The sequence below is a fragment of the Manis pentadactyla genome, chromosome 3 (genome assembly GCF_030020395.1).
Source record: "Manis pentadactyla isolate mManPen7 chromosome 3, mManPen7.hap1, whole genome shotgun sequence".
NCBI lineage: Eukaryota > Metazoa > Chordata > Mammalia > Pholidota > Manidae > Manis > Manis pentadactyla.
The window spans coordinates 74,831,323-74,857,348 of NC_080021.1; the positions used below are offsets into that span (position 1 = coordinate 74,831,323).

At 41.9% G+C, this 26,026-nt stretch overlaps 1 protein-coding gene across 7 annotated transcripts in view; it reads left to right on the plus strand.

The window, feature by feature from the left end:
• The first annotated feature begins 7,500 nt into the window (after window positions 1–7,500).
• ASPH (aspartate beta-hydroxylase) overlaps window positions 7,501–26,026 on the plus strand; it is a 238,562-nt gene continuing 220,036 nt past the window's right edge. For 2 of the 7 annotated variants that reach the window (XM_036907532.2, XM_057498039.1), the window contains exon 1: window positions 7,505–8,082. In XM_036907532.2, the coding sequence (XP_036763427.1) occupies window positions 7,974–8,082 (109 nt within the window). In that variant the 5' untranslated portion in view covers window positions 7,505–7,973. Of the gene's footprint in view, window positions 8,083–26,026 lie in introns of all 7 variants that reach the window. The other 5 variants (XM_036907524.2, XM_036907525.2, XM_036907530.2 and 2 more) reach the window with 5 other exon arrangements.

Consider the following 26,026-nt stretch of genomic DNA (forward strand, 5'->3'; position numbering starts at 1 on the left):
TGCATCCCTGAGATGAATCCCACTTGATCGTGGTGTATGATCTTCTTGATGTACTTTTAAATTCAGTAAGGATAATATTTTTAAAAGGCAATAACATCAAAGATATAAATAGAAAAATAAGAAATGTTAGTTGAATTGTGTGAAATGAGATTTCTTAGTTTTTGTAAGGGGAATTTGCCCAAATTATTTGAGTAATACCTTTTAAAAAAATATATAGCTATCAGCAAAAATATAATATAGGGTTAAACAATTAATTGGATGTCTAACTTATGTAAGAACAGGGATGCCATTGTACCTGGTTTTTAAAAAGCAGCATTTTACACACCTCTTCTGTCTTCACCTTACTCTAGTTCTTTCCTCCACTTTGATCTTCAGATGCCACATATTGTCCCCTCTTTATAATAAAAGATCATAATACTAAAGATCTCAAGAAAAGATCATGATACTAAGAGATAAACCCTGACATACTATTTTGTCCAAATGGCAAATATGTCATGTCCAAAATTTCAAAAAACTACAGAGAAGCCAAAAGCTAAAAGCCTGTGTAAACTTGTTAGCAAATGTCCAAAGATTTTCTGGCCTGTACAGTTCTGAGAATAGAGTGTAGATCTGAAGAAAGGAAGCACCAGCCTTAAAATAAGGATGGCATATGAAGCATTCTCCAGTTACCAGGCAGCCAACAAAGTCCCTCTGCGTGTTGTTCGAAGCACCACTCTCCATTCTTCCAAAGCCTTCCAGAGCACCCCCGAAGGGAACATGGAGAGAGGGAGGCGGAGAAGAGTGGCCATGGGACCAAGGTTCCTGACCACAGGAGACGATGCCGGGGCAGGCAGGGGTAGAGCTGGAAGAAAGGCTCGATGATAGTAGCAACCCAAAGACACACAGTCTGAGGCACGGACCCCTGGGAACCTTCTGTACCATTCTCACTGTATTGGGGCTCTCTGAGTGGGATGAGTTGGAGAGAAGGAAGTAAGCAAATGGCTGGGGAAGGTCAGATGCCATGTGGGGAAGCCAGCCATCAGTCACTGTCATAGGGTGAATACCACAGGAGGTGGGGGAAATGCCACTTCCTCTCTTGGTTGTTGCTCTAGCCTTTGGCTATCCAGAAAACAAAGAGTGTTTATAACAGCCACAGAATTATGGCCTTGGTGTCAGGCAATCCTTGGTATGAGCAGGAATATTTTAGTAAAAGCATCACAAACAGTTGCTCCAGGGGTAACATGGAGTCCTCTCCCTGTCTTACAGTCTGATTACACTCTGCTGATGGTAGCAGCTGCAAGAATCCCCACCAACTCTGGCTGGAATAACTGAACAGAGGGATACCCGGTCTGGAGTGAGGGCTTCTGCGGTGACCATGTGCTTGCCTGGGGGGAAGCAGAGGCCTCCAGAGAGATGGTTTATGCCAGTCATGCTTCCCTTGCAGGCTCTGCACTATTGCTAGTCTGTAAGGTCTCCCCACCGTGATTCCAAATAGTGAGTTTTTTGGCCACTCTCTCTGGCATGGTGCCTTGCTTGTTTGCCAAATTGTTATTCTGTAGGATCACAGCCAAGCCAGGTTTTTGCCAGTCATGCTGAATCTGCCATTCTTCCTCCCCCATAACTTGCATTTCTTTCTTTGGAGTGCTAAGTGTGGGGACAGGCGGGAGGAGGGCCTTCTGTTGATTGGTGGGGATTCTTCCCATTCACTCTAGGACTTTGCCCCTGCTTTCCCAGCCTCATCCATGGAAACCATGTGAGCACTGAGTCCCCAGCACATTCCAGGCTGTAAGTTTGTAGGCCTGAGCTGGTGACAGGCCACGGGGTACCAGTCCAGACAACCACACCCTGCCTGCTGCCCTTTTCCTTTGTGCCCAATATGTGCAGTAGAGTGAAATGGGGTTACAAGCTCAGGCAGTTCTGAAGGGACAAAACCATTAGAGAACAGCAGAAAGGGAAGGGCCACATCTTTCCTTGATGCTTGATGCTGAGGCAAAGGATGAGGAAAAGTGAGAGGCCCATCCCAGTGCCTGGCGATGGCGAACCCTTCTCCCACCACTGCCTGGGTTATGTGACATGCTGCATACACAGGCAGGAGTTAGACTTGAAAACACACAATTCAGTGAGAGTTGCTGCTTCTAAGATCTGCTCCTACTGACAACCTGATTTGAGTCCAACGAGTCTAGTTATATATCTTTAATACCTGAAGTGAGCCTTTCACTTGAGACTTGACTTTCTTTTTTTAAGGATTAGATGAAAATCTGAATTCACAGTATATAACAACCTGTGTGAAGTTTGCCAAATTCTTTATGTACAGGCCTACATGTCCAACCAACTATAAATGACACTGAGCACAATTCTGGTGTTAAAGGCAACCTCTCCTCGCTTGGAAACTGAAAAAAAAAAGAGACTCACCTCAGCCTAACTGACGGGATAATTTTTTTTTTCCATCATAGTTTTATATCCTTCACAGATTGTCTTCTCTGTCCCATGCTGGTTTGATGGGAAGTCACACCATTATTTTGAAGCTCTCATTCTGATTGTAGAGAGTTGTCAGTTTATCTGTCTATAACTGGTCAGTTTCACATTAAGTAGCTATTGGTTTACAGCTTTAACGTCTTTTTTGTTTTACATTTACCTTTGCACTTGGTTAAATGTAGTTCTCTACCTCAGGTTACCACATTTCCTAAGTGATTTGCGTAGATTCATACAATGGTTCCTTCTCTTCTTTTAATTTTTCACTTTAGCTACTCATGGCTGCCCACAATTGTGTAATAGAATAAATGCCAAAAGGGTTACACCTACTTTTAAGAAAATAATTAAAATTTTAGGTTGTGTTCTACTTTGAAAAGATTTTCCCTTTAGTCAAAAAGACATTGACTTTGTGTTTCTTCTTCTGCATTGCTCTCATATAATAAGCCCTTACAAATAGAAGCAGCTTCCCAGTGTTTAAGTGGTTAACCATTTCATGCCTGCACATACAGTGCCCAGTGAGCACATTTTGTCTTGAGAAGTACAGTGGGGCTTGGGACTAAACAGAGAACGTGACAAGGGAAGAATCTTGTGGCCCTCTGGACTGCCTGATGAAAGCATTCCTCAGGCAGAGGGACAGCAGGCGCACAGAACCTGAGGTGATAGTGTTTATATAATTCCTAGTCTGTGCTAGACACTGCCCGACTCAGCAGCTGTGCGCAGGCAAGGAGGCTGGTAATCCTCACCCTGGTCTGCAGTCTGCACAGAGTTCCCTGAGTATTGTTTGTGATTTAGTTTATATTTCTATAATCCTAGGCACTATATCAAGCTGTTCACATTTGATTTCAATTTTCTCAGATTCGGGGAAGAAAATTTTTTAAAAAGAAGGATCTCCTGGGATATGGCTAAATAATCAAAACTTCTCCACTTAGGTTTTCACCCAATTGCTCCTCTGAGGATGCCTGTTGGTAGCTGCATTCCTCAATGCTTCCTGTGGGTTGGAGCCAGGAAAGCTAAGTGCAATATGGATACCATAAAGAAGTAGAGAAAATAGAATCATATAATTTGTGAGACAGTTACTTGGAAGTGATTTCAATGATGCATTTACTAGATGAATATGCTTCCAAGCACTGGGAGTAGTAGTTCCAGCGTCCATCTAGAGTATTAGTATCTGTCTCTAGCTCAAAGGAATCTGTCAACAGAGAAATGAGTTCATCAAGTGATGAAGTCAGTATTGTAGCAGTTCCCTGAAGAATTACAAAATATTCAAGACTGCTAGTTTATGGTCACAGTATAATACTAAACAATTTTTTAGTGTAATGGATTTTGTACTTTTTAAGGAAATACTGTAGAAATTAAAATAGACTAGCAGTGTCTTTAGGTTAATAAATTCTTGTTGCAATGATACAAGGAGTCCTTCCCTATTTTCTGTGCTATCAAGTGCTTTGATAAAATCTTTTAGGAATTTTTTTTGGTGCAGACTCAATAATATTTGTCATATGTTTATGAAATTGCAGAATAGCTTCAAGTTAGAATGATGGAAAAAGGGCTGAGTCAATACTAATCTAATGTTGGGTATGCATGATTTCCCTTCAGCTAACAAGGATTCAAGTTGACTAACGGATTCCATTTTGCATGTTGTAATAACACTATTGTTGTAAGGCAAGTACATTTGTTTTGTGTATTTAGATTTGATGAAAATCGAAGGATCCTGGAAACTAGTTGCAGGATACTTTTCTTCTGATCAGGGAACTGTTTCCACCTGAAGACGATGGTTATTTTCATGAGACACAGAAATAATTACTTTAGTTACACAGACAGATAGACACACACACATATTAGATCCTCGAGGCAAATAGAGTTCAAGTAAAATCATTATCTTGCAAACTGAATCCTTGAGACTCCTTCACATTTTTCTTTTCTTGACTTCTCTTACTTTCTAAAGACTCTTAAATCACAAAAATATTTTCTATTATGAGCCACAGTACTGCCATGCCTATAGTTAGTTATTTTTCTCCAATGATTTTACTTTTTCTCCATGCTTATGGGGCTTTCTGGCAGTAAGTCTGAGACTTAAGAAGAAACAATTCATTTTATGAGTTCCCTGTATCAGGACACTTGAGACCTAGCTATAGTTATTACTTAAATGCTGCTTATTAGCAGGAACACTGGCACTAGGAAGTACCAATCCTGATAGGAAATGTAAAGAATTAAAATGAAAAAAGAAATGATAGATTTTTAGCTAGTATGTTTTCAGATGATTTTTCTGTATCACAACACAATGTTTCCAATTCTAATCTATTTTTGACTTGATTTAAAGTTACTTCAACTTATAAAAATTCATTCTATATATTTATAATGTAGCCACAGGCCCAGCTTATTTTCCCAATGGTAATATACATTAAATGCTTTGATTTAAAAATAGTTCATTTGCTTGTTGAGATATAACTCATATAGGAATAATTGCTTTGAGAACACCCTGAATGTTTCAGAAGTGCTTTTATATCTACCAATACAGCCTGCATTGCACCAAATTCCACTAATGTAATATGATACATTAATGCCTAAGATACAATTGAATCATGACCAGTTGAAATTCATTTTTTCCACTATCACAGAATTTACTATGATAAATAAAGATGAGGAAATATTCATTTTTAGTTTGCAATAATAAAATTTCCACATTAGGAGAATTGCATACTACTTAGAGGCACTTTCTAGGAAGCAGGTTAAAATGCAACTTTAAAACAGTGTTTTAATAGCTATGAGTCCAGAAATATCTAATTTGGAGAGCATTTGACTGGTGGTTGTGAAGGGTCAACATAAGAAAAAAAAACTAGGACAAATCTTGTCCTCAAGTTCTCACTTGCAAATCCCAGTGAAGCCAATGGAAAGTTTATGGAAATAACTGAAAGGCACATTTGGCCTAGTTCAAAAGCTCTATCCAATTAGTATTTTAATACATTGTCCTAGTTAAGTGTTGTTTTCATGGTTCTTTTAACATTGCTTCACTCAGGATTCATTCATAGCTTACTCAGAAATCACAGAAATGAGGATAGGCTAGCAGGGCTTTTTGACCTTTTGACCTTCAAACATACGTTGACTCCATAACCTCCCTATCCCAATGCTGAGAAAGGGACCTACTGATGTGAAGAAATTTACAGACCCAAGGCTAGCTTTGTGGTTTTTAATGCCCCTACAGAGGGAAGTATAAATGATGTAAAATATACAATACTGATACTGAGCTTGGGGAAATTTGTCTCTGAAACTCAACTATTGATACAGCTGACAATACCTGATACTATAAATATTGTGGTAAATTTTATTTTAGAATACTGAGTATATAAATGTAATTGTAGCTGTTTTCTTGTCATATAAGCAGGAAGTCAGGTAACCTTTAACTTCCTCTGAATCTGTATTTATAAAGTCTCTGTTTTGGCCTGGTTCTACCTCAATACACAGGAATGTACCTTGTCAGTGGTACCAGATTTGGTTTCTGGAAATGCAGGAACAAAGCAGCACTTCATGACATTCTGGAGTCAGTTACCAAAGAAACTTGATTTCCTCAAAGAGATGGACTTTGAAAAGCACCCACCATCAGGTTTCAGACCTATCTTTGCAGGTTGGACCAAGGAAGCTTCAGGGAGACATCTGTTAAAAAGGGAGCCAGGCAAGACTTTCTCTGCTGAAAACCAAGCCCAGTCCTGGGAGGAAAATGTGAACCCTAGCCCCCAGAGCCAGATGAATTGAGTTCATATCCCGGTTCTATCACTTACTAGCTCTGTGACCTCAGTAACTCTGTTCAACCTCTGTGGGCCTCCGTTATCTCATCCCTGAAAAACGAACATAGTAACTGGGTTTTTGAGAATTTAAGAGTTCAAGTATCTTGAGGATTGTTTTTTTCAGCTTAGCCCTCATTATTAATTTCTGTTACCTACCATCACTTAGATTTGTTTCTTAGCCCAGTTGCCCCTGACAACTCCTCCATTGAAATAATGTGAGAGGGCCTGGATGCGAGAAAGGATGTGTGGAGGCAGGAGATGCCGTAAGATAAAAACGAGAGCTGCTTCAGTAAAAACTAGGAGCTCCCCTGCCCCTGCTCTATCTTGATAACTAACAGTATTTCACAGAGAGGAAACAGAAGCCTTCTCTCCATTATGCAATATGAATCTCAACCCTAGATGGGCTTCTGTGTATCTCTAGGCAGTGCCAAGGGGGGTCCAGCCATTTACAGGAGAAGAGGTGGGTGGGCAGGGAGACTTGCCAGTGCCAGGGGCTGGAGCAGAGGAATACAAACCAGAAGCCACATTGCTCTCTCATTCCTGAGCCCTCTTGAGACGCTCCCAGAGGCTCTCTGAAACATGGTCAGGAACTAGGGCAAAGTCTTAAGAAGTTGCCATAAATGTAGCAAAACATCAAACGTTCCTTGCTTGTAACATGTGTTACCCACCAGACATTGTGCTAGCAATTGGTGACACAAAGATCACGACGAACTCCGACCTCAAGTCGCCATCCACGAGCCCAGTTATTTTTAAGACCAGGAGCAGAGTTCAGAGGCAACTGGGGCCCAGGCACTGACTGTATACAGGGGCCGCATGGTTGGAGAGGTGAAGGAAAAATGACATGGCAGAGGGAGATTTTAGATAAAGTGTGCCATCCTGGGCAAGAAACGTCTTTTTTGTTTTACATTACCTTTGCACCCCTTAACTAAGATTATCTTAAAATACTGATGGCATAAATGAAATCAAGTCCTGCTCTAAAACCGAACTTACCAACTACGGATGACTTAAGATTTGAACTAATCCTAACATTACCATTTCAGAAATATCTTAATAGTGACAAGAAACACATCCCTTTCGCAAGAAGCGGTACTGCATTCCATTGCGTCTGCCTGTACGGTAAGTGGGACGTGAGTGAAATTCCCAGGAAAGGCCCTGAGACCTCGCGTTCCGTCCGGACGCTGTACACGTGTCAGCCGGCCCCGCCCCTGGCCCCGCCCATCCCGAGTGTGCGGGGTCCATCAATGCTCGCGAGATCCCTCTAGGCTTCCACGTTTGCCACGTTCCAAAGGACCCAGACTGATTGGGAAGCCGAAGGCTGCTCGCGCTCAAAGGCGGTTGCGCCGTGCCAGAAGAGCCCCAAGTCTGCAGGGGGCGGGAAGCGCGGCAGGATCCGCCCCCTCATAGAAGCCCTTGTGATTGGCCTTGTCCCCGTCACTCAGCCTTCCGCCGGCGAGGAGGGGAAGGCGGGCTCAGCCGGGAAGGGGCGTGGCCAGGCGCTGGCAAGGCGCGCGCTCTCGTCCGCAAAGGCAGTCATAGGTTCCACGCACGCCAGAGCCGGGCGCGCGCAGCCGGCAAGTGGGGAGAGTCCTCGGAGGCGCGGCTGGAAGTGCAGAGATACGGGCGCTGCTGCAGGAGATTCGGTCCGCACCCGCTGCAGCCCCCGCCCCAGTCAGCGGCCCTGCGCCCCGTGTGTCACCGCACTGTCGGAGCCCGCAGCTCTCTCCTGCTGCAGCGGTGCGCGCGATGGCTCCGCGCAAGAACGCCAAGGGCGGCGGCAGCAACAGCAGTTCCAGCAGCAGCGGCGGCCCGAGTACAGGCGCCAGCGGCGGCAGCAGCCCCGGGGCCCGCAGAGGTCAGAGGCGATCCGGGCCGGGGGTGGGGCCGGGGGCGGGCGCGGCGGGCCGGTCTGTCCGCATCCCACCGAGCGTCTCCGGCATCCTCCGCGTTGTTCCTCCTCCTGGCGCGGGGTGGAGGCCGCGCTGGGTGGGCCTGGCGGGCGGGCCGGAGGGGGAGCCGGTGCCCAGCGGGCCGCTCACCTGCAGGCGCAGCCGAGATGAAGTAACTGGTCACTCTTCCTGCGCTTTCCGTGGAACTGAGGGTGGGAGTAAGAGAAACGGTTTTGCACATTTTGGGAAGTTTGGAAATGAGCCAAAGTCAGAGAAAATAAGTTCCTGACAACCAGGAGCTTTTAAGAGCAACTTAAAGGGTATTATTCTGTGGGGGGTTGGGGGTGGGGTGAGAGGGACTGATTTGAATGTTCTTGGAAATTAAAATTGTTTGCCTTTATACGTTGGAGTTGCTTTTAAAGTACCATCGAACACCGTAGAATACTGGCCTGGCTTCTCTAATTTTTCCCTTTGTCTTCTCTTTTTTAAAAAGCGTGTTGGATATTCACCTTTCTCATCCCTCTGCTTAGCCCGCAAAGAGAGAACAGATGTTTTAAATCTGTTTCATCTCGTATTTCAGTGGTTCTTGGTTTCTTTTATACTGCCTTTGACTCATTTCGGATACTGAAACTGCAGTACACATGTATATTAAATGTGATCTACAAACTTTCGTATTTGAAAAGATCATGTCAGATGATTTAGACTGTGTTTCCTGAGGTTTACGTGTAATGCATTCTTTAAATATATCGACAATAAATCAGAAAACTATAGTCATAACTCAGCTTTTTAATAGCACTTAGCGACTATCTGAAAATGTCTCATTTATTTTCCTGTGTATTGTCTTTCTGTCTTGCCCTCTTCTCTTCATTCCTTTCCCTAATTCCTAGAATGGCCTGGCCCCTAATAGGTGCTCAGTACGTATTTATTAGTGAGTGAATGAATGCATTTAAATGGTGAAAGTGCAATTAAAGTCATTGCACAAATGCACATTCTAAAAACTAGTATTTGTTTTGTAAATGGAAAAAGGTACACACAGTTTAAAGTTCAAGCAAGCGTATTCACCTTTGGCACAAGTAAAAGTTTATGTTCCTTTGTCACTTATCCTTAAACGCCAGTTGGTTAAACGAACAGGTGAGTAGATGAACTGTCACAGGCAGGTCTGGCTACACTTGTTTGTGCTGCTCAGGCTCCAAGCAGAGGGAACTGATGGATAAGACTTAAAAGTTGTTTTCTAAAGTTTTCTGTAGCTATTTACTTGTGAAGCACATCTTTGTTCCATTTTTATCTTTTGTCTCAAGGGCAGAGAGGACTGATGGCATCTGAGGAAGTCACTTTATATGGCCTGCTACTAGTAAGAATTAATATTAAGAAATGTATAGTGTGTTCCCACCTCACACTGATTAAATGACTGAACCCATTTTAACAGGCAGGTAGTAAATTTAGGAAATGTGATCCAAATTAAACATATCCTGACTTTCATATTCAGGCATTTAGAGCAAGCTGTGTCCATATTTGAGGATCTGCAGCCTTTTAAACATCTTACACATTGATTCCATAATTGTCATGAAACAGAGTATGTAAAAGAGGGTGTTTATGTAAAAGAGAAAAAGTACCCGTATTACAAAACAACAACAACAACAACAACAAAAAAAACCCCACAAAACATTTAAAAAGTTGGTATTGGAGTCTTGCAGATTACATAATGAGTATTAATTTTTCTGCAGTAATTTTTTCAGTAAATTGAGCTCTGAATGTGTGCCAGGTAGAGGCCCTGGAGATAGAAAGGAGGATTCTTTCAGTGGCAAACAGTTACACCACAGTGTGAAAGTGTGATTCTTTTTGTACTGTTTTCTTATAGTAGGATATACCTGAAAGATAAAGCAAACTTCCTTTTTGTTTCTCTGTTTATTGTCACTGGGGTACAGACACTGACCCCCAAACCATTACCAGCTTCTGGGGAAAAGGCAGAAGCTGAAGAAATTTTAGCCGTGGCATTCCTCTAAGGCCCATTTAGTTCCCTCCTCTCATCTTATAGATAAGGAAATTAATGCCTAAAAAGGTTGCCTACTTTACTGAAGATTGTGTAGTTCTTGGAAACCTAACTAGTGGAGGATCCTAGATGAGAACCCTGGTTTTCTGTTGTTCGTTCGTTATACCATAACGCTTGAATTCTAGGTTCTCTAATTTGTAAGAATTTTTATTAATCTTTTGGTTGAAGTAGATTCTTAAATTTCCTTCTGGCTTTCTATGGCATAATATACCTTGTTATTAAGAAAAGTGTACTTTTGCCATATCACCAGTTAAGTTTCCTTTTACTAACATTATGTTTGAAACAGAATATTTGAAAATCTTAGTTTTAGAAGAAAACTAAGTATATGGGCTCAGATACAAGTTTTTTGAGATATTTTGCATTGAGAGTCTGAAGTTGATCACATTAAACATTATTATTTCTTAAATTTTTATGTAAAAATATGGGGTGAAAAGGGCCCAGGATTTTGTGTCATGAATTTAGGGAAAAAGTGATTATCTGACTTAGCCATTTAATCTTGGTGGTCATTTTGTTGAAAAGTGATTGTTTAGAAGCAGGAACTTTTATATAGCATATTTTTTAAGGAAATATCTGCTTTTCATTTAGCTCTTAGACTTAAATTGAAAGCTGATAAAAATGTCTACTTTCTTACAGAGCTCGATTTTATCTTTTTCACTTTTACTCTTTCAGATATAAAAGAAACAAGTAAATTGGATATCTTATCTTTAACTTATATGTGAAAATTTGTCTTGCATGGCCATTTGGGGCCAGGGAAACCTCTTCCAGATTTATTGATTTGAAAATCTTTGCTTAAGAAGGATCATGATGTTCTTTTGGGCTTATTTTGTAGTATTCGGATGGTAGTATGTGTAATGTTTGTGTTTGTTTAGCTTTTCCCTTTTGAGTAATATTCAGTCTTCCTGTGGCTTCTAACATGCTACAGGGATGTATTTGTCAACAGCATGGTACTACTTACATTACCATTTACCGGTAGGTGTCACTGTAGAACACCTTTTCCTCTGATTTGAAGCTTTAGATTATGTAACAATTAGTTGTTTTAATCAGTCCTGTACACAATCAAAACTGTTGATGGACAAGACAACTACTTAAAAACTCAACCACTGCTCTCAAAATCTCTTAACAGATTTTGAAATTTAGTGGTAAAAGTTTGACCCTAGCAGCATTAGTTATTTAGGTGTATCTTATTTAGAATTAAAAGCATTTGTATACTGTCTGTAAACCTTGTGCATTCACAGATTCACTTGATGGATATTAATCATTGAGAATTTTTTTCTTTCTACTTCTAGTATTTCTTAGACTATTTAGTAACTATTGGATATAATTGCATTACATTTTGGCTCCCTTGAATCAAGTGGCCTTGGTGAAATTCCCTTTCTTTATCCACAGACTGTCATGGCCATTAGTCATTATAAGATGAAAAGATAGGAAGGTCGTAATTCTCCCACTCTAAGAACTGTGTGCTATACTGTGTTCAGTTAACAACATTTTGTCCAGCCTGCCCAGGCCATGCGACACTTGTATAAAAAAATATTCTGAAGGAATTCTTGAACACATTTAGAAAAGACCAAATCTATTAACCTGTATTGGTCTTAGAAAGTAAAAGAAAAGATGTGTGTTTTAGTCTTGCTTTAAACTCATGTGTCTGAAAGAGATTACTGGAAAATAAGAGGTTTTCATTTTTAGCTAAATACCAACAGGGTCACTCAGATAAAGGCTCAAGTGGGCTAACCACCCAATTTTTTAGTTAGTATTGAAAATTTAACCCCTTAGCTCTCTGGTACCAATAGAATGAACCTTTCCAAATTCCACCCCCTCCTGAAAGGTGGTGTTGTTTGGAAGAGTCTGATGAACTGTAGTCCTATCCATTTGAGAACCATGTGGCAAGTCACTCAAAATCTCTAATCCCAGTCTCCTCAAATGTGAAGAATTACTCTCCTTTCCTTTCAGAGATGTGATAGTCCTAAAACCAATTTATATGCCTTCGTTTTTCTCAGATGTTTTCACTAAAATACCTCTAATGGTAAAAGTGAGTTCAAAACTTTGGAGAATAAACAGCTGTAGATCTTAGTAGGCCATTGTGTGCTTGAAAATGTTTAATGATTTATTTAAAGAGAAATCACTTTCTGTTATCTGTAGCATCTTATGTTTTCAGTAGAATGCATGTTTTAGAGGTCATATTTATGCTGTGGCTTTGAATACCACTGGAGACATTTCTGTCTACTCAGGGGGTGTAAGTATCCCATTTGTACATCAACCTTAAAGTTGCTGATTTACCCTCTAATCCCTCTGACATCTTAAACAGTGTTTTGCTTTATTAAAGCTCAGATACATTTTAGTCTTTTGGTGGTGTTCCAGCACACTGTTTTAATATGAAAATAAGCAACTTAGTGTCTTCCCTACTTACTGCATCTCCTAAGTGATTTGACTTCATTCTGCACCAAGTTACAAAAATGTCTTAAAAATTAACTTCCCTTTATTAAAACCTGAATGTCCATAGAACCCAGCTACCATTTACCCAGATCTCTGGGGAAAGTCTCAGCCATCTGTTTGCAGACATGGGGATGCTGGAGCTGGCTCATGTGGTTTAGTATCTGTTGCCTCAGTGTCCGGTCAGCACTGTGTGCATGTGGGTAAAATTGTAATACTTCCAGAATATCTTGCTTGACTTTAGTGCATTTGCATATCTGCAGGTGGAGAGAAGTTTGTCTCCATATCAGTGGGTAATTACCTGGGCAACTGAGGGCTTATCTGTACCAGAGGGGTGAGGGGAGGCGTGGTATTGCTTCTGCCAGAGCAGGAGAAAGAGATGGTCCCAGACTGCAGTTTGTAAGCAATAAATGAGTTTTAAACTTTTTTTCTCCCTTTGACTGATTTTGGTTTTTAGAGGTTTTTTGCTCAGGATTTCCTCTCCTTGGACTTACATCTGGCATTAGTTGGTAGGATTCCTATGAACCCGAAATCTGTCATAATGGGTATGACCTTTGGGAGGGCTGCCCCTAGAAATGGTGGGGAAATGCCCAGAAGGCCCCCTGTGGATGCAGCGGCAGAGGGTGCACCTTCACCTGTTACTATACCCTCAGCTATGGAGCTTCCAATTTGGGAACCCCTAGTGGGGAATTGGTCTAGGGTAAAGTACCTCTTAAAGAGGTGGGGTCTCCTCCAAAACTGGGGAAGGGTGGAAACACTGGAAGCTGCAGAATTAGCCCTCCATGAGTTGGAAGACTGCTTGGAGACCTTAGGGGGCCATGTAGCTGCTGGCATTGTAGGGTCTCTTTTCATCGAGATAGTGGAAAATGTTATATAGGAGAGAGAAGGACTTAGGCAGGAGAGAGACACACTTCAGCATCTCTTGGAGGAGCTGGGCAATAACTTATGGGATGCTGTTAAAGAAGAGAGACAGTTACTGAAAAGGCAGGTCATGCTCCTGGAAGGTTCCTTAGCAGTGGCAAGGGGGGAGGCGACAGGAAAAGCCGTGTTGCAGGAGGCCATGGGGGAGGGGCAGGAAAGAGTAGTGCCTTCAGCCCCCGAGATGGTGGAGGAGGAGCTGGCGGGAGACCAGGGGGAGGCGGGGCCATGGGTGGATGTGCTACCTAGGCTACTACTGGAGGTACCATCTTCTGCTGTTTTAAAGGCCTGCCCAGCTGTAATTAAGAAAAATAAAAACAAAACCATGGGCTCCTCAGGGGAAGGAGCCCCCCTGTCTCCAGGTTGTGGAACTCTCTTTGCTCAGTCCCTAACCCAGGATGAGCTGGAGCTGGTGGACATGAGTGTCAGGTATCGGCAGAGGCCATCGGAATCTCTGCCTACATGGCTTTTACATCTCTGGGATTTGGGGGTGTCGGGTACTGAGATGAATAGAATGGCTTTCTTGACGATTCACCCTTCCCTCTGGTAGCGGTTGCAAAATGCCCATCACTTCTCAGGCAATCAGACACTCCTGGAATGGCTGACAGCTGCCATCAGGGTAGTTTGGCCAAATCAGGGTGATTTACCATATTTTCCCAGTAGTATGCAGAGCTCCAACAGGTACTGTGGGAATTGGGTATGAAAAATATCATCTATAATGTGGACCCTCAGGGCCCTGATGAGGAGGTGTTAACTGTAAGAATGAGAAATCTGGTGCTACCTACAGCTCCCAATCTCTCTTTGGGTCCCTAGTGAATAGTCTTGCCCCCCCATGTAGGGCAACCCATAAGTGAGGCTACTCGTACTTCAACAGATCTCGGGGAGGTCGAAACAAGAAGGGCACAGAGGGAAGTACAGGCTATGACTGAAAGGAGAAGTGCAAAAGGCCCCGTGAAGGTCTCGAGGACCCAGATGTGGGTTGATTTGATAAAGGCCAGGTTAGTGAAAGAAAAACTTGATGGGCGGCCCAATAGAATATTGTTAGAACTGCGGCACCAATTAAAGCAAGAGCAACAGTTCCAGCTGCTGAGGTCCAGGACACAGAAACCAGAGTCAAGACCTCATGCCTGGCCTGTGTCCCTGCAAAACTTCCTGGGGCACAGTACTCAGGATTTGCTTGAGCCCTCACCCCCACAGGAGGACAATTGGGCATTGCAGTTCGACTGAGGGGGGCATCAAAGTCCCCACCTTGGGGGACATGGTGAGGACCGGAGGGCTCATGTAGAATTAGCAATTCATTGGTCGCCTATGAATGTACAACGTGTCCTGGCACTGGTGGACACGGGAGCTGAGTGTTCTTTGATTCGTGGCAACCCTGAGCATTTTTCTGGGATGCCTGCTGTGATAGATGGCTATGGGCGTAATGCAGTTAGAGTGAAGAAAGCCCAAGTATCATTGGGGATAGGGTGTTTACCCCCAAAGGAGTATACTGTGTACATTTCTCCCATCCCTGAATGTATTTTGGGGGTAGATATCCTGCAGGGCCTGTGGTTGCAGACCACTGCAGGTGAGTTCAGATTGAGGGTTTGTGTGGTAAAGGCAGTTCTGAAGGGACATGCTAAGCACCCACCTATAGCTCTGCCTGTATCTCGGCAGGTGACAAATGCTAAGCAGTATAAATTGCCTGGGGGCACAAGGGAATTGGAGAAACTCTACAGGAGTTGGAGAGGGTGGGCATCATAAGCCCACTCATAGTCCTTTTAATTCCCCAGTGTGGCCAGTGAGAAAGCTAGACGGCTCCTGGTGTATGACTGGACTCCAGGGAACTGAATAAAGTCACACCCCTTTGCATGCTGCTGTCCCCTCTATAGCAGACATTCTGGACACCCTCAGCCATGAGCTGGGAACGTATCATTATGTAGTTAGACCTTGCTAATGCTTTCTTCTCTATTGACATAGCACAGGAAAGCCAGGAACAGTTTGCCTTCATGTGGGAAGGCTTGCAGTGGACATTCACTGTCCTTCCACAGGGATATCTCCACAGTCTCACCATCTGTCATGGACTTATATCCTAGGAGTTGGCCACATGGAAGAAATTGCAAGCAGTACAGTTGTATCACTACATTGATGATATTATGCTCACATCTGATTCTCTTTCAGATTTAGAAGGGGCAGTTCCTAGACTGTTGCAACATTTACAGGAAAAAGGATGGGCTGTGGACAGCACCAAGGTTCAGGGACCTGGTTTGTCTGTAAAATTCTTGGAGGTTGTCTGGTTGGGTAAAACTAAAGTTGTTCCTGAAGCAGTTATAGACAAGGTGCAGGCTTTCCCCACCTCTACCACTGTGGCAGTATTACAAGAGTTTTTGGGTCTTTTGGGCTACTGGAGAGTGTTTATCCCACACTTGGCAGAAATTCTGAAGCCCTTATACTGGCTGGTACGAAAGGGCATCAGGAGGGACTGGGATGAGACATGTGCAGCTGCTTTTACTGCTGCCAGGCAGGCAGTCAAGGCCATACAGGATGGGGTCTTTGGCAGCGGCTTGAACGGACTCGTCAACCTGGATTCTGGTCACAGCTGTGGAAAGGAGCAGAGGTCTGGTACACCTTGATAGAGAAGCAGCTGGCTGCTGTGTACCATGCGTTGCTGGCTACGGACCCCAAGGCTGGAATAGCTCCAACCAAGGTAATAATCACAGGGTGGGTGCGAGACTGGACCCAAAGGCCACAGAGTAGCATGGCACAGACACCTACACTGGCCAAATGGGGCGCATATTTACAGCAGCGCAGTGCCCTCTCTACTAGCCCCTTAAGTGGATAACTCCAACCCTTATTGGGGCCAGTGACCTATACCAGTGGAAAGCAGGAAGAACTTGCTTTTGAGCCATTGCTATCTAAGAGTCCTTATCAGAAGGGAAAAGCCCCTATACCCGAAGATGCTTGATACACAGACGGCTCTAGTTGTGGGCAGCCCCCAAAGTGGAGGGATGTGGCTTTCCATCCTGAGACAATATGGATGGAGGGTGGAGAGGGGAAGAGCAGTCTATGGGCCTAGTTGCGGGCAGTATGGCTTGTGATCACCCAGGAGCCTTCCCCATAGTTGTGTGCACTGACAGCTGGTCTGTCTATCAGGGCTTGACCCTGTGGCTGCCGACATGATATCATGCCAATTGGATGGTTGATCACTGGCCCCTTTGGGGACAAGAGTTGTGGCAAGACCTATGGGCCTCTGGTCAGACTAAGACAGTTACCATATGTCATGTGACTGGCCATTTGCCTTTGGCATCCCCAGGGAATGATGAAGCCGACACATTGGCCCAGGTGCGCTGGCTAGAAGGAACACCTGCCTTTGATGTGGCCCAATGGCTACACCAGCATTTGTTGGGTGTGGGGCAAAAGACAATGTGGGCTGTAACCCATTGGTTGGGCTTGCCTTTGACCTTAGAAGAAGTCAGCAGAGCCCGGAAGGAGGAGTGCCTGTGCTCTAAGAGGGACTTACACTAAGTTCCACAGCAACATGGGACAATAGTAAAGGGGCTGATATCCCTTGACAGGTGGCAAATAGACTGTATTGGGCCTCTGTCCATATCAGAAGGATATCGGTATGCCATTACTTGTGCGGACACGGCTACTGGCCTATTGGTTGCTTTTCCTGCATGTTGTGCAGATCAGCAAACAAGCAAGAGGGACATGGAGCGCCACTTTGCAGGCCAACCTCAGGTATTTGAGAGCTATCAAGTCACCCGCTTTACTGGACATGCATTGTTACAAGAATGGATGCAACAGTTAGGAATCAAGTGGAAATTTCATGTACCATATAATCCTACCGGGGCAGGCAGGATAGAGAGGCACAATGGTTTGTTGAAATCTGGCCTGAAGTCGGACACCAATAGTCTACGGGGTTGGTCAGTTAGCCTATGGACAGTGCTGTGGCGTTTGAATGAGAAGCCACATAAAGGAGCTTTGAGCCCTGTGGATATGCTCACACATCTTTCTGCCTCTCCTGTACAACTGTATATGCAAACCAAAGAAGAGTTATTAAAGCCAGGATATGGCCAGCAGAGCAACATCCTGCTGCTGGCCCCAACTGCATTGAACCCTGGAGACACTGTTGAATGGATGTGGCTCTGGATATTTCGACACGTGGACCAGCGATGGCTGGCCTTTTGGCACCTTGGGGGAAAGGCCTGGAAGCTGGCCTCGTGTATATTTCTAGATTAACAGCTGAATGTCCCCCCAAAATCACGGACTTAGTGTACCCAAAGCATCTAGGAGGTAAGAGCATCTTGCAGGAAAGTTTTGTTTTATCTTTATGGCCAGTGCATGTACCTCCCGTAGCCTTATATATTGACGCATCTGTTAACTCCTACAGGGAGGGGGCTGAAAGTCTGGTATACTCGACCATGACAAGACCCATTCCTGCCATTGTCCTATCACAGGACCACTCTCTTGCATGCATCCTACCTGATGGACCAAGATTTGTTTATGCTGGTGTCATTAAAACATGTATCTTAATTGCCCTTAAGGTTATTTTCTCCTACAGTCTTTGTGGCCTGAATGCGCCCTCTGGCTGCAGCTGCCATATGGTGATTGCTCTGCCTGTGGAATGGACTATGGACTATCTGTTTAAGACTTGGAATTTAGCTGAATCCTCAGGTTTGAGGATTATCATGATTTTATTGCTGTTGCTATTGTTATGTCATTAGTCTGGTCACAGTGCTCCAGTTTTCTCCACCATTGCGGAAGATGGGGGAATGAGTTGATTGTAAGGCGAGATTTCTGGAAGGTGGCTTGTGGGTAAAATTGTAATATTTCCAGAATATCTCACCTGGCATTAGTGCATTTGAATATCCTCAGGGCTGAAGAGAAGTTCATCTCCATATCAATGGTAATTACCTGGGCAATAGAGGGCTTATCTGTACCCCAGAGGTGAGGGGAGGGGTGGTTTTGCTTCTGCAGGAGCAGGAGAAAGACGGCCCAGGACTGCAGTTTGTAAGCAATAAACAGGTTTAAAACTTTATTTCTCCTTTTAACTGATTTTGGTTTTTAGAGGTATTTTGCCCCAGGATTTCCTTTCGCAGAATTACAGGTGTAAGCCTACCTGGGTAGACACATGTTTGGTTTGATCCTACAGTTCTGGCCAATTATACTAGAGTACTAGAGCTTAGGATGTTTATTTCTTCCTTCTCTTCTCTATGTGCCACTGTAGGCATATTTTGGACTCTAGTGCTTTAACATTTTTACTTTCTTCTAGTACTGTGAGAGCCAAGATGGTATTTTCTTATCATTATTCTTTTTAAAATTTTATTCTCCTGAAATTAGAGTGCTTCAGACATTTGGTTTGCATTTGATACTTGTTTTTCAGGGAAATGTCTTGGTTACCTTTGGCCAATGTGGTTATGTGCTCATGCAAATTACTGATTGTAGTTTAGTTCTGATCAGATTGATGATGGCTGAGGACAGATTTTGCTGTAGATAACCTATTAGACTCAGAAGAAATTTTGTTCTCACTTTCAAAAAATGGTTATATAAGCGCTACTGAAGGGTTTGGGCTGTTCTTTGGCCCCCTGTGAGATCCAGATGGTTTGCCTGGCTGTAGTATGACTGTTAACATCTGCTCTAGGTGCTTCCTTTGCCCTAAAGCAGATATGGTTAGAGAATTAAATGGGGGTGTGGGTGTGGGCGGGGGTGGAGGGGTGTTCAGTTACAGCAGAGTGCAAACCATTTTTGGTGCATTTGGAGAAATGCCAACACTTCTCCCACATGTGTGCCTACAAATTTAACCCAGTGACTCATTCTGTACAGAAGCCAGCAAGCATCCATCTTCATTTTGAAGTGAGAGAATATTGTTTAATAAAATAATTTTACTCCATAATCAGTTTTGTGTTTGTTTTATATATTCTCATATTTTATATAGGTTGAGCAGCCTTTTCTGTCATTCCATAGTGTTGTTCTGTTCTTGCCTGTCTCTAACCTCTGCTTCGTACTTATATCACTCAAATACCTCCCCCTCCACCCATCTTTTACACTTGGTTTTTAATTTCAATTTCCCTGAAGTGGTATACTGAAAAGCCTTTTGAGTTTAGGTTCACATGTAAATTTTGTTTAGGAGTAATTAATTTTTTTTACATAAAAATAAAACTGTTGTTTATTTTGAAATAACATATGACTTTTAACCTCACTTTTCCATTCTTTGAATCAAGTCAGTTTGAATAAGATGATTGTCACTTAACTGAGTTTCATAAACTATTTCTTGATTTTTGTTGGTGAACTATGTCCCTGACTTCTAGGATACAAATATTTCTATGTGCTGCTCTTTAAAACTATTTGAGATTACAAATTTAAGACCTACAAATAGGTATAAAGAGTAATGCAGTGAACACCCATGTATCCACCGTACCGGTGAAGAAATAAAATGTTACCAAATTCTTGGTTTCTCCTTTCCAGTGTTAACCCTTCCCAACCACTCTTAGACATTTGTTGTAATCATTCTCATGTATTTCTTTACAATATATAATATATAGACACAAAAAATATATATTATAAAATGGTATGTTGCGTATTATGTGCAGTGTATTCATTTGTGCAAAATATATTTATTACTAGAAACTATATATGAAGGCTGCTCAGACATCCCTATATATAGTGATATATAATAGTATATCTCTCTATATAGTAATATATAAATATATATACACACTTGTTTAGCACATGTTAAAAGTTTTGTGAGTACGTTCATATGTGGCATACTAGATTGAAACCATTTGTTTGAGATCCTACAAGCTTGGCTCTTTAGTTTCATATATATGTAGTTCTTCCTGTACAGATGTGCCTCTTTTTTGTTAAGCCAACCTGATGTTGAAGACCACTTGTTTAGTTTGTTTCTTAAAAATGCCACTGCCCTGAACACTCGTGTAGCTGTTTATCCCATTGTGTACATGCCTAAGCATTTCTCTATAGAGCATAATTTAGGATCAGAATTGTTGAGTTGTTGGTCATAGTAAGTACATACATTAAACTTTATTATTAGATATTGTCATTTCTTTTTTTAACCCTAAAGTGGAGGTATTAATTTATACTCTCACCCACAATGAATACAACTTCTTTTGTGCTGCAACACTTCGTAGGTTTAACATTTGCAAATTTAGTGAGTGTGAAACAATTGTTTTGTGGTTTAAACATGCATTCTCCTGATCACCGGTGAGATTACTAGTGAGAATAGCTATTTGTATTCCCTTTTCTGTAATTGCCTCTTCATGTATTTTGCCTAATTTTCTACTTTTTGATTTGTAGGATTTCTTTCTATATACTGAACCTTTTTATTGTTTGTGTAGTGAAGGGTTTATCATTGTTCACATTGTCATTTTCTGAGCTATATTTTGTGAACAGAATTTTAAGCTTTTAATATTTTAATAAGAATTTTTCTATTTTCTACTCAATCGTTTGTGCCTTTGTGCTTTAAGTCATCTTTTCTAACACAGATACCATGAGACATTCTCTTATTTTCTTCTAAAATATCTTAAACTTTGCTTGTTCACATTTAGATCTCCAAACTACTGTGAATTTTGTATATATTTTGAGGTAGAGATTTAAGCTAACATTTTTTAAAAAGTGAAAATTTCCTGTGCCATTAGTTGAAAATGCCTTCTTTCTGCATTATCACCTGTTGTATAGCAATGTGAGTGGCTGTCTTGTTCCAGGCATGTAAAAGCACTATGTCGTTGAGTTACTGTTTATAACATATCTGATCAGGGAATTCCTTCCCTGTATCTTTTTCACCATTGTCCTTGATGTTTTTGGGTCTTATCCATGGCTATCTATACCTTTAAGAATCTAGTCATCAAGTAACTTTCATGAAAGGTATTTAACCTCTGCTATGGAAGAGGCCCCACCCAGTCAGGACAGCACCCGTAAAACATACCTGTGCTTTCTGCCTGAACATTAGCTTCTCTATAACTTGCAGGAAGCTTAAAGATGTCAGCCTTGTAGGCGGGCAGATCTGTTTTTGGGGTCATATCTCTATGACTTGTAGCAGATGACGTGTTTTGGAACATAACCAAGGACCAGTATTTGAAGCAGTGTTTGCTGCAGTGCAGCTTGAGTGCAGGACAGTGGGGCACCTAGTGACTTTTATTGTGGGTGACTTCAGCTTTTGGTGCAGCAAGAGCAGAGGGAGAGTTTTATGGACAGAACTTAGAGCATCATGAGTCAGTGAGAGTGGTTAGGGGACATCTCTGGACATGTCATGATCTGGACAGTCACTTTGGTTTTGAACTGGGGTGGGATTGGGAGGAAAAGGACATACTTGGGATGTGGGGCAGACAGCCCAGTTGATGCTGACTGGGCTCTAGCTGTATGTGCCCAGCCATTCTGTCCCTCATCCAGAATCAACCTGTCCGCTGCTGTGTGGTTTGGTTCGGTTTTTAAAATACTCCATGTATGGGAAAACCCATCAGGCTAACATCAGACTTCTTGACAGAAACCCTACAGGCCAGAAGAGAATGGCATGATATATTTAATACAATGAAACAGAAGGGCCTTGAACCAAGGATACTGTATCCAGCACGACTATCATTCAAATATGACGGAGGGATTAAACAATTCCCAGACAAACAAAAGCTGAGGGAATTTGCTTTCCACAAACCACCTCTACAGAACATCTTACAGGGACTGCTCTAGATGGGAGCACTCCTAGAAAGACCACATCACAAAACACCCAACATATGAAGAATCGAGGAGGAGGAACAAGAAGGGAGAGAAGAAAAGAATCTCCAGATAGTGTATATAACAGCTCAATAAGCGAGCTAAGTTAGGCAGTAAGATACTAAAGAGGCTAACCTTGAACCTTTGGTAACCACGAATTTAAAGCCTGCAATGGCAATAAGTACATATCTTTCAGTAGTCACCCTAAATGTTAATGGGCTGAATGCACCGATCAAAAGACATAGAGTAATAGAATGGATAAAAAAGCAAGACCCATCTATATGCTGCTTACAAGAAACTCACCTCAAACCCAAAGACATGTACAGACTAAAAGTCAAGGGATGGAAAGACATATTTCAAGCAAACAACAGCGAGAAGAAAGCAGGGGTTGCAGTACTAATATCAGACAAAATAGACTTCAAAACAAAGAAAGTAACAAGAGATAAAGAAGGACACTACATATTGATAAAGGGCTCAGTCCAACAAGAGGATATAACCATTCTAAATATATATGCATCCAACACAGGAGCACCAGCATATGGGAAACAAATACTAACAGAACTAAAGGGGGATATAGACTGCAATGCATTCATTCTAGGAGACTTCAACACACCACTCACCGCAAAGGATAGATCCACCGGGCAGAAAATAAGTAAGGACACGGAAGCACTGAACAACACAGTAGAGCAGATGGACCTAATAGACATCTATAGAACTCTACATCCAAAAGCAACAGGATATACATTCTTCTCAAGTGCACATGGAACATTCTCCAGAATAGACCACATACTAGGCCACAAAAAGAGCCTCAGAAAATTCCAAAAGATTGAAATCCTACCAACCAACTTTTCAGACCACAAAGGCATAAAACTAGAAATAAACTGTACAAAGAAAGCAAAGAGGCTCACAAACACAGGGAGGCTTAACAACACGCTCCTAAATAATCAATGGATCAATGACCAAATCAAAATGGAGATCCAGCAATATATGGAAATAAATGACAACAACAACACTAAGCCCCAACTTCTGTGAGACACAGCAAAAGCAGTCTTAAGAGGAAAGTATATAGCAATCCAAGCATATTTAAAAAAGGAAGAACAATCCCAAATGAATGGTCTAATGTCACAATTATCGAAATTGGAAAAAGAAGAACAAATGAGGCCTAAGGTCAGCAGAAGGAGGGACATAATAAAGATCAGAGAAGAAATAAATAAAATTGAGAAGAATAAAACAATAGCAAAAATCAATGAAACCAAGAGCTGGTTCTTCGAGAAAATAAAATAGATAAGCCTCTAGCCAGACTTATTAAGAAGAAAGAGTCAACACAAATCAACAGTATCAGAAACGAGAAAGGAAAAATCACGACGGACCCCACAGAAATACAAAGAATTATTAGAGAATACTATGAAAACCTATATGCTAACAAGCTGGGAAACCTAGGAGAAATGGACAACTTCCTAGAAAAATACAACCTTCCACGATTGACCCAGAAAGAAACAGAAAGTCTAAACAGACCAATTACCAGCAACGAAATTGAAGCGGTAATCAAAAAACTACCAAAGAACAAAACCCCCGGGCCAGATGGATTTACCTCGGAATTTTATCAGACATACAGGGAAGACATAATACCCATTCTCCTTAGAGTTTTCCAAAAAATAGAGGAGGAGGGGATACTCCCAAACTCATTCAATGAAGCTAACATCACCCTAATACCAAAACCAGGCAAAGACCCCACCAAAAAAGAAAACTACAGACCAATATCCCTGATGAACGTAGATGTAAAAATACTCAACAAAATATTAGCAAACCGAATTCAAAAATACATCAAAAAGATCATACACCATGACTAAGTGGGATTCATTCCAGGGATGCAAGGATGGTACAACATTCGAAAGTCCATCAACATCATTCACCACATCAACAAAAAGAAAGACAAAAACCACATGATCATCTCCATAGATGCTGAAAAAGCATTTGACAAAGTTCAACATCCATTCATGATAAAAACTCTCAGCAAAATGGGAATAGAGGGCAAGTACCTCAACATAATAAAGGCCATCTATGATAAACCCACAGCCAACATTATATTGAACAGCGAGAAGCTGAAAGCATTTCCTCTGAGATCGGGAACTAGACAGGGATGCGCACTCACTCCACTGTTATTTAACATAGTACTGGAGGTCCTAGCCACGGCAATCAGACAAAACAAAGAAATACAAGGAATCCAGATTGGTAAAGAAGAAGTTAAACTGTCACTATTTGCAGATGACATGATACTGTACATAAAAAACCCTAAAGACTCCACCCCAGAACTACTAGAACTGATATCGGAATACAGCAAAGTTGCAGGATACAAAATCAACACACAGAAATCTGTGGCTTTCCTATACACCAACAATGAACCAACAGAAAGAGAAATCAGGAAAACAACTCCATTCACAATTGCATCAAAAAAAATAAAATACCTAGGAATAAACCTAACCAAAGAAGTGAAAGACTTATGCTCTGAAAACTACAAGTCACTCTTAAGAGAAATTAAAGGGGACACTAACAAATGGAAACTCATCCCATGCTCATGGCTAGGAAGAATTAATATCGTCAAAATGGCCATTCTGCCCAAAGCAATATACAGATTTGATGCAATCCCTATGAAACTACCAGCAACATTCTTCAATGAACTGGAACAAATAATTCAAAAATTCATATGGAAGCACCAAAGACTCCGAATAGCCAAAGCAATCCTGAGAAAGAAGAATAAAGTAGGGGGGATCTCACTCCCCAACTTCAAGCTCTACTATAAAGCCATAGTAATCAAGACAATTTGGTACTGGCACAAGAACAGAGCCACAGACCAATGGAACAGACTAGAGAATCCAGACATTAACCCAGACATATATGGTCAATTAATATTTGATAAAGGAGCCATGGACATACAATGGCGAAATGACAGTCTCTTCAACAGATGGTGCTGGCAAAACTGGACAGCTACATGTAGGAGAATGAAACTGGACCATTGTCTAACCCCATATACAAAAGTAAACTCAAAATGGATCAAAGACCTGAATGTAAGTCATGAAACCATTAAACTCTTGGAAGAAAACATAGGCAAAAACCTCTTAGACATAAATATGAGTGACCTCTTCTTGAACATATCTCCCCAGGCAAGGAAAACAACAGCAAAAATGAATAAGTGGGACTATATTAAGCTGAAAAGCTTCTGTACAGCAAAAGACACCATCAATAGAACAAAAAGGAACCCTACAGTATGGGAGAATATATTTGAAAATGACAGATCCGATAAAGGCTTGACGTCCAGAATATATAAAGAGCTCACACGCCTCAACAAACAAAAAACAAATAACCCAACTAAAAAATGGGCAGAGGAACTGAACAGACAGTTCTCCAAAAAAGAAATACAGATGGCCAACAGACACATGAAAAGATGCTCCACATCGCTAATTATCAGAGAAATGCAAATTAAAACTACAATGAGGTATCACCTCACACCAGTAAGGATGGCTGCCATCCAAAAGACAAACAACAACAAATGTTGGCGAGGCTGTGGAGAAAGGGGAACCCTCCTACACTGCTGGTGGGAATGTAAGTTAGTTCAACCTTTGTGGAAAGCAGTATGGAGGTACATCAAAATGCTCAAAACAGACCTACCATTTGACCCAGGAATTGCACTCCTAGGAATTTACCCTAAGAATGAGGCAATCAAGCATGAGAAAGATCAGTGCACCCCTATGTTTATTGCAGCACTGTTTACAATAACCAAGAATTGGAAGCAACCTAAATGTCCATTGATAGAT